Source organism: Leptosomus discolor, chromosome 4 (assembly GCF_034619465.1).
Source record: "Leptosomus discolor isolate bLepDis1 chromosome 4, bLepDis1.hap2, whole genome shotgun sequence".
NCBI lineage: Eukaryota > Metazoa > Chordata > Aves > Leptosomiformes > Leptosomidae > Leptosomus > Leptosomus discolor.
Window position 1 is genome coordinate 69,924,073 of NC_141394.1, and position 10,069 is coordinate 69,934,141.

General features: G+C 35.7%; 1 protein-coding gene across 1 annotated transcript in view; it reads right to left on the reverse strand.

The window, feature by feature from the left end:
* Window positions 1-9,769, reverse strand: part of JAKMIP1 (janus kinase and microtubule interacting protein 1) — a 98,156-nt gene extending 88,387 nt beyond the window's left edge. Inside the window, exons 1-2 of the mRNA XM_086464664.1 lie at window positions 9,738-9,769; window positions 1,466-1,740 (exon numbers count right to left, since the gene is read on the reverse strand). Coding sequence (XP_086320790.1) covers window positions 1,466-1,594 — 129 coding nt within the window. The 5' untranslated portion in view covers window positions 1,595-1,740; window positions 9,738-9,769. The remainder of the gene's footprint in view (window positions 1-1,465; window positions 1,741-9,737) is intronic.
* Between the last annotated feature and the right edge of the window lie 300 nt (window positions 9,770-10,069).

The window sequence follows — 10,069 nt, forward strand, 5'->3', positions numbered from 1 at the left end:
ACTAATGTAAATGTAATGTACCTTCACCCAAACAGAGGCACTGAGACACTAAAAATTATAGTGAAATAATGCAATTTATCAGCTGAAAAATTCAATTTTAGAGGGTACCAGCCACCACCAAATTTCAGGGTGTGTGGTTTTAAGAAGCAGAAGTGCTTTGTGCCACTCTGGTTTTATAATTGATTCTCATTGTACCAAACAAGAGTGGGAGAAGTTGGATGAGGAAGCCAATAGCAAAACAAAACAAAACAAAAACAAACCCTGACATTTTTTTTCACACATCGATACTGCTGACCCTTAAGAAATAGGACTTTTTGCTTTAGTCTGCAAAGCAGAAAAATTTCCAGGGCAACACAAATTTACTTCACTGACATATACTGAACCTATTGTACAAGTCAAACAAGAATTAAGGCTTTATTGTTTCTTTTTCCTCTGTAAGAAATAAATTCTGAAGATTATATTCGTAGGGGCTTTTTATTTGCTTTTTTAATTAAAATACAAAAAAGACAACCATTCAAAGCTGAGTATCACACAAGGCTGTTAAAGAAACCAGAACATACAGGAATATTATCATTCAGGTGTTCCAAATTTCACACCGATACAAAGAAACAAGGCTAGGACAAAGCTATGTTATATAAAGTGAAGACACATTTTCAGTGCATACCTGTTCCACTGGTAAGTCCTTGAGACTCTTGCAACTACAGTGTTACCAAATACAGATAAATCCACCTCCACATGGATTCATCTCCAGGGCTGTCTTGTGCAAAGTCAAATGCCCTAATTGAGATTAATAAACTAACAGAATAGAAATAACCTTATTGGCTTGTCCATATTTTAAACTGTTGCAGAGCTATATAAAAGTAAATGCTAATCTTTATAAATATACATGTACTTCATGAATTAACATTTTCTCCTAGGTGTTCTCTTGATTACTCAAATACCTGTTGAACATGTGCTAGAGAGACAAATATTGATGGATCTGTTTTATTAGCAATCAGATGCATCATTAACAGCTCAGAGCAATAGCACACATAACCTCAGCAAATCAAATCAGGACTCCTACACAGATGATTTCCAGTTAATTTACATTCTTCATAGCACTTAAAGTGACATGCTTTCAATATGGTGTTGATGTTTGACTTTGAAGACTCTTCTTTTTACAACACAGTTTTCAGTGCTAAGATCAAATACAAAACTCACTGGTTTCCTTTAAGTCACACTAAGCTAGTGCCATTTGTATTACTGCAACTGCAAATTTCAGTGACTGGATGTTTGGGGATATTTACTTCCTTTTGCACATTATTTAAAATAGCACCATTTTCAGTTCATCAGCGGTTCTTCTGAATTCACTGTCTTTTAAGGCTAATGCATTTTAGTAGTGAATTAGTTTGAGATTCAAGCTCTTCTGGCTTCTAACAGTGCTACTGTTAAGAAGAATGATCACAAAACATAGATAGACAAATACCTTGCTTTTTTCTTGCTGAAATTCTATCTGGATGTTGGTTAGTTTAGTTCGCAGCTCCTCATTAGCAGCTTGCAGGGCCTCAATCTCCATGTCGGACTTCTCTCCCTTCGCACGACTTTTCTTTGACATAATTATTTTTGAAGTTTAAAATAAAATTTTTGCTCCACACTGAGCTACCAGCTAGTCCCTTCTGCTTTTAGCATTTAAGAGTCATGTAGTGTTCAATAAAATCTTTCACACAAATTTCTGACATCGTGGGAACAGTCTCTCATGTCCTGGAAGAAAGAAAGTAGTGGGAACAGAATTAGGCTACAGCACTGAGCAGAATCAAACATCAAAACTACCATCCAGTTTTAAAGCACACTGAACTTCCTTGTAGTATATACTATATTGCATAGAGTGCTAGACTTTGAAAGAAATAGATCAGAAAAGAAGAAGTTACACAATATTTTGTCATCTCATCTAACCCCTATCCACTATAATCTGATGTCAACCAAAATAAAACACTTTACAGTTATGATGAATATAAGCATATAAGCAGAAATCATCTTATTCAAGACCTGACATGGTCCATGCTCAGGATTCCCAAGAGGCACAGGGACAACCACAAATTAACTGAAGCTGGTGGTGTTTCAGTGGGAATAGTTTATTTTCTGCAGTAAGAAAAAAGAACTTCTCACTTTAACATATGTTACAATTCATAATTGTGTTATTCATAATTATCATAGAGTCTTACATATACACAAAATGTATTACAAAACTGGAAAAACATTTTGAAATTACTTCTTTAAAATATCATAAACTGCTTATGTTTAGGGTTGATGCTTTTTGAAATGGTGTAATCAAAACATAAAGGTATTTAACTTTATTTTCATTCCCCAGCATGCTTCTAAGCTTAAAAAGTATTCAATTATTCAAATCAGCTTTATATAGTTTTCAAGAAGAATATCAATAGCAGACGAAGAACTTTAATTCCGGTAATTAGGAAATCCCATGATTAGTTTGCTTCATGAGTAGCTATAGAAGCTTAACCCGAGGCTTTTTTTTCTCTCCGCTCTCCTCTAAGAATAACCTGGTGCTCCCCAAGAACAAACTGAGCAACAAGTGCTATCAATGCTGAATGAGTTTCCAAACCCACATCCTCTGCTCATTTTAAATATCTACATAATTTTCAAGATTAAATTGCTGAGAAAGCAGAAAGGTTCCTACTTTAATACCTAACTACATTCCTGGAACATTGTATTTCCAAGAAAATTGCTACCAAATTGCCTTCAAACAGTAAGTTGCTCTTTCCAACCTACTTCTGCCTGGTAGTTATTTTAAAAATTGTATTAGAATGAAAGACACATGATTCTTTAGTACATACTTTCTAAAGGGTTAACAACTAATACCTCAGGTGTGTACAGACAAACACCATTTCGCAAGTTCAACTAAATATGTTTTATTCTCCTCTTTAAGGATGGGTAAACAGAAACCAAGGAGTTAAATATCTTTCTCAAAATAACAAGTCAAATCAGACAAAATGTGAACAGAACTCAGGACACCAAGTCTCAAGTCTGACAATACTCCCACAGAGTTCTGTCATTTATAAAAAGCAACTGAAAAAAGACCAACTATACCAATTATTTGCTAAAGTATCTTAAGTGAAATCATTGTTTTGCTTTGTCATATCAGACGTCTTTCCTTCCAAACTTAAAAATCTATTGATTCATCCTATGAATAAAATTTAATCTTTTCCTTAAATTCCTTATAGTGAGCATTTTTCATATATAATATATTTAAAAAACCCAGGAAATTTAGTTAAATTTTAATTTTATTTATGTATCAAACCTACCTTACAAAATGAATAAACACTGGTGCTACTGTGATTTTACATATCATTATTGATTCAAGAAAAATAAATTATCAATATTCTTACAGTAACTTGAAACAACTTGGAATCTTCAGTGAGTAGAAGAAACTTGAGGAATAACGTTTTTAATAAAGGAATTTCATTCTATTAAATCTATGATGCTAAAGAGTAAAACTAAAGACTATTAATTCAATATATTTAATCAAAAATCCTTAACTGTTTGGAAAATTTGATTTCAAAATCAGTTGCTAGTGTTATTTCCCTGGTCAATTTGTAAAGAAGACGTAAAATAACACAGATGTGCAAATCCATTCTATAATAATTCTACAACATTTACAATGGTGTAAGGGGAAATGAATGGTTCCTTGTTGCAAAGGCTATCTGGGGTACTCAGATTCTATTGAGGAATTATTCCTGAAACCCTTACTAAAACAAAATTCCTGATGCAGTCAGATTATATATGATTTAATTCAGTAGATGATTAACTAAATTAAGGAAACCGAAAACATCCCTCACTAGCGTGGCTACACGAATTTTAACCTCATTACATTCACCCCCCACCTCAATCACAGTTTGGAATAAAGAACATTTAAATGATAGACATGTTTGCTTCTCCATCAGTAGAATGAGAAAGTGAGCTAACTGCTTCATGTGGATAAACATGACATCCAGAGAACCAAAAAAAAAGATTTGAAATTGGGAGTGTTTTGAAATTACCACGTATATTTTGTTCAGTAACAATAATCTCTCCTGACCGTATCATATTCCCAAGGTATTATGAAGATACTAGACCGTTCAATATGAACATCTAAACTTACATTCATGTACTTCAAGGGATGGCCTGTCTCTGAAGTCCTGGTCATATAAAACTCTCAATGACTGCAGAGTTCATATTCTACCCCAGAGTCACCATCACTCAAACCCTTTAACAAATCTATGGTAAAGGCACCAGAATAATGCTGTTGTCTGCCTTTGAAAATGTGGGAGTCTAAGTATGCTATGCATTATTTAAAGCTGTCCAAATTACATTTAGCACTTAAATTAGCCATAAAATTAAAGAGTTCAGTACTACTCTTTGAAGTACTCCTTAGAATTTAAAAAAATGGGAATCTCAAAACATTGTTCTCACCCTTTTTCCTGTAACTCAACACTTAAAAATTGTACCTTCCAGTAAAACAAAAGCTTAGACCCAGAACCTGAAGAAAATCACCCTCTCGTCTTATAGACATTAAGAAAAAAAAAACAAAACAAACAAACCAACCAAACAAAAAACCAACCCACAACCCAAAACAACCCATCAACTGCATTGGTGGGCACAGAAACATTTCCATTTTTCTCTTCCCTAGGTACATCTGCCAGCCTATCTATTTCAAAAGCAGGAACTATGGCAACACAAAGCCCCTCTACACACTCAAGAGAGGCACAAAGCCCAGACACACAAGGGCTACAGCAGAAGAGCACACGTCTTGATTCCCGAATGAAAGGGTTGGAACTAGTGAGTGCCTAGATTCCCTTCTAGTTGACTACGTACATTTACTGCTTGGACAAAGGTCAGGCTAAGAAAAGAAAAAAAATTAAAAACTTGTAAACACACTGAGAAAAAAAGAAGGAAAAAATATTCTACTCTGACAAAATTTGACTTCACTGACTCAGAAGCTTCAATGAATGACTTATTTATTAACTCACCACGTGTCAGTTGAGAGGCAAGTTCATGAAGCCACCACAATACCATCCCACCATCACTCGATGAATAAAAACAGCCACCTCCTGCGCTGTGAGTTCTATGCACTTATTGCAAACCTTAAGATCATTTGAATATATTTTATATTTCACAAAAAAAAACCAAAACAAAACAAAAAAACAGGATAGGAAAGAGTAATGGATTCTAAATCACAAGTCACCTTTTCAGCAGTCTCTGGAACATACCAAATGTCTCACTTTACTTGATAGGTATAGGGGCACTTAAAATTATTGTATTTGAATCAACTGCTCAACAGTTAGGGGGACTGGCATGTGCGGGATCAAAATATTTAACATGATTAACAAATTATTACTTCACTTGCATTAGATGTTTTGGGAAATCCGTTAAATTTCTAAGGTACCTGGAAAACCAATCAGCAGAACAGTGTTCCAGTGGTAACTTCCAATTTCTCTTCTATTCGCTTTACAGATTTAAAGGATGTACTTTATCACTACCTCAATCTCTTCCTTGGTTTCAGCAAGAAAGGCCTAGAACTAAGTCATGAATTGCTATATGATGCTTCTAGATATTAAATAGCAATAAAGCATAACAGTAATGAAAGAAAAATCAATTACTGTCAAAAATGTGAAAGTGTAGCATTGAAGAATTTTTATTACTAAAGAGTAAGAAAAGAATGAACTTAATAGTTTCTGGTGAAAAATAACTCATTTAAAGAAATGCAGGTCTCTAAACATGATTCCATACTGAATACACAAAAATAAGTGAAGGGTTATATCTTCAGAAAGTAAGTCTTACAGTATTAAACAGTAATCAAGAGGAATAGTAAGTACACCCATAAACTCAAGTTCTAAATATGGATAAAATAACATGGTAACAAGAAAAATTTCCTAAATGGTGTCATCCAAAATTCAGCATTCCAGCCTTGATTCAGCCTTAAGCAATGTTATTCAGCTTCCACATGACTTTTGGAAGGTGAAGTTGTTACTGAGTCATCTCAGCTGAATCACCAAGCTAAAACACAGGTCCAGGAGGAAAAAAAAAAAAAAAAAAAAGAAGTTTCTTTATCTGGACAATTTGCCTCCACATAAATAGTGGGGTTTTTTATCTTAATTCAACCTTTCTCTTATAATACTGGGGAGCCTGCTGTGGGCTACCCATAATCCCTATTACGCTTGTGAACATGACACATAAGTACATTCTTAGTACAATACAATTCTGATTATTCAAGAAGTTTAAAATAAATTTTATTACCCTAGCACCTGACAATAGTAAACGCAGTAGATACAGGTACAATGTTAACTTCAGAAGTAAATGCCAGTTCACCTATGTTACAGTTTAAAAACCAGTCATAATCAACCAGTGACTGTATGGGAAAGACAACATTCATAGCTTCCAATGCCAAGGCACATTTCTCACAAGGTTCAGATGACCTACATTTCCTGCTTCAATTCTCAGTTCCATGTTATAAAACTGACTGAACAGATAAAAGCAAAAGCATCTCTACAGGATGTAAAATAATACTTTTCCCAGCCAAAAAAAATACAAATTATCAGAATAATTTTCTAAGTACAGTGTAGACTAGTCGCATTTTAGATACCCGTTCACTAGCTACCTACAGAGATAGATCTACTTCTATAATGGCAGAGCTTTTGAAGGTTATTTTAAATCCTATCCCACTTAGGGAAATGCAGTTTCCTTACAGTTGAACACTTTTGTAAGGTCCACTTCCAATTTTTTTTGTTGATAAAAACAAAAACATCTTTATTGTTAACTAACAGCTCCACATTCATTTTTGCAGAATCACAGCCTACAGTCCTGAGCCTTTCTTGCTTTAATAACAATATACCTATAGGTTCAAATCGTATGGAAAGCAATCATCATGTATTTTTAACTGTTGTTTTGCAGAAAGAGCTCATAGTAACATAATCCTGTTTAGTGCAGTTGAACAGAAGTAACTTCTTTGTTTTGTAGAGATTCCAGCATAGCATTAGTTATGCTTTTATGACACCTCACTCAGAAGGTTCCATAGCAGGTGATACCCTGCAGATCAGCATAGTATTTGTAAGTCAGCTGGCTCTTCTGCCAAGGATAGTAGTTGTTTCCATTATTTTTTCAATGGCACCTCAGGAAAGGTGATCTGCTGAGATTCTGTATCTCCACAGTCTTTCAGAAAATTCCCATTGTCCCCAGGAATCAGTACCCACATTTTAATATCCCGTCACAAATCACTGCCTTCCAGGTCCTCACAGAGCAGTTTACAGAACGAGAGTTTGGCAAGTTTCAGAAAGAATTTCACCAATGTATTAATTTTCACCTCAGTTAATTGGTTGCCTGGGTCACGTATGCATCTGTTAAAACACATGCAACTAAAATATGTTCACAAGACACTGCATACCACCAAAAAAAAAAAAAAAACAATCAAAGTATATCAATCTCACTTAAACCCTATACACACCGTCAAACATACGCGTACCTACTACAGACAACCATATAACACTGAATAACTATTTTTAATTGGTACTACTGCAGGCCATTGGATAGCATCCAGTACATTAACAGCCTGAATCTAGTCAAAGGACATAAGCAGCCCACCCAAAAAAACCTAGCTCTTAATTTACAAGAAATTATCACGAATTAATATGCAGTAAAAGAGAAAGTTTGAGCTGAAGAGGACAAGGCAGAGTGAAGGGAAGGAATTACAAATGCATTTAGTCATCAAAATTAATTTGAAGTTATTATGTATACATTTAAAAAAAAAAATCTGTTAAAGCTATTTACAAAAGGGACGGTTATCTTCAATAATCCTTGCAAACCATTTAGAACAGGAACGACAGAATAGTTACATGATAGAAAAGGATTTAAAGGAACAATAGGTCTCTGATTTTATAGATCATTTTGGAGGGCAACTGAAGGACCAGTTCAAAAATGTAACTTCAGATGGACTATTTACTGTGACTACAGACAATTGTCACTGCCATTCCACTGCCAAGCAACAACAGAAATGCAATCATTTGGGTGCAAAAATACTAACCTCAGAGATCCCTGTCTAATATCCTGAAATTGATCATCTCTTAAAATTGCTACAGCTGCTCAGGTCAAAGCTACTGGCACAGCAGAGAACAGTCAAAATAACAAATTTACATTATGGGATGGGCAGTACATAATGGTGTGAGCAGTACAGCTGCCTTAAAATACAATTACATAGTCTTCATGCAGAAAAGTGGTGGAAAGCATAGACTCCACTACAGCCACCCTAGGAGAGGACGTGAGCCAGATCTCCTCCAAACTGCTGTTGCCACATACCTCCTCTGGCTCAGCTGGCCCCTTCAAGACCCTACGCGTATGCACTTTCTGCACTGCATTCTTTAATATACCTGGAGTTATCGAAACCTTGATTTGAATCTCTTCTCAAGAAGTTATGAGCCTTTATTTAAATAATAGTTATTCATTGGCTTCAATGAATTATCATTCTTTATCAATATTTACCCAATTGCGCTTGCAGCACTGCCTTTGTGATTAATCATTAAAATCACCCTACTATCCATGTTAAAAGACAAACTGCTACTAACAGCAGTCCTGTGACACAAATAAAATAAAAAAAAGACATTAGCACAAAAATGCAAAGTTCAAATGCAAGTAAAATAATAAAAGAAAGCCCTTCCTCCACAACCTTCCAAACTCAGCTCTGTTACAAAGTTAGAGCCCTTTAGGGTGCTGGGTTAACTGCAACCCCAGAGAGGCAGAGCTGTTCCTCTGATCTCTGTGCCAATTCCTTTCTTTTGAGCACACACAGGAGACCTGACAAGACGCCTGCTGTCTAGCACATGTATGTCCAGCCTCCTGCCCTTCTCATTGTACCCTGGATGTGATGCAGGGAGGTCCCTGGGCTGCCACTGAGCAGCAGCACTCCCATTAAAGCATAGTATTTAAAAGCAGAAACAGGAGCAGGAAGAAAGGGCAAGTTGTAGCATTTCCCACTTCAGGCTAGAGAAATGGCAAATACAGAGACAGATTCTAATGTATTTATTTACTGTCATTGGCACCCCACAGACTAATCATCCTGCCAAATTTAGGCTTTTGGATTATACTGGACAACTTTTGTTTAGTTATCTACCTGACTTTTGCAGGAAGGTTCCTTTGGAATTTTTTTTTTTTAAACCATCATTATTATTATTTTTATTTTAAAAGGCTACAATAGTTAAAACCTGAAACTGGAAAAATTAAAAATTCAGGGATGACAGGCATGTAGAAAATGCGCAAGACAACTAACAGGCTGGGGGAGAGAGGTTCAGATTCCCAATTTGATGACTCAAGACAGAGGTGGAACATCAGCAGGAGAAAAACTGAGGTAGTCTAACACTTTACTGAATGTTGAATATTTACTTTATTATTTTGTAAATCAATAGGACAGACTTGAGAGGTCAAGTAGGTGTAAGGAAGAGAAAAGGCATATCTGGATGTGATCTAGTTACCAGCTGAACAGCGAAGCAGAGGGGGCATGATTTGATTCCACTGTCTCTGATCTCAATACTTATTGTGTGCAATTAATCACCTTCATTAAACCTGCAAGGTATCTCATATTCTGCCAGCCAGGCCATATTCCCACCTTAGTGCTCCATCACAGAAGAACTACAGGGCTATGTGCAGTGCAGCATGAGCGTATCAGTCAGCACAATAAAGTTGTAGCACTGAGCAAGTTAATGACAAAACCTACTCACCTACCAAGGAGCAGCTCAACTTTGACAAATCTTCTCATTAAAATCAGGACCCTTAGCCAAAAGGAATATGTTGGCCTATTCCAGTAATACAGGAAGACTGATATGCTTCATTTTTTCCAAAGATGCCATCATGCTCTCCTTTTAAAGCCAAGTTCCTTGGTTCCTGAGATCAAAACAAATATATACGCTACAGAGCTAGCAGCACTGTTGCTTAAACTTGGAAGTCACAGGATCCCCAAAAAGTATCTACCTGTGCTCAGGAATTTAGGACCTCAAACTTGTGTTTGATTGCTTTATCAAGGACTCCTGCTCAACTTCGATGTTCTTGAAAT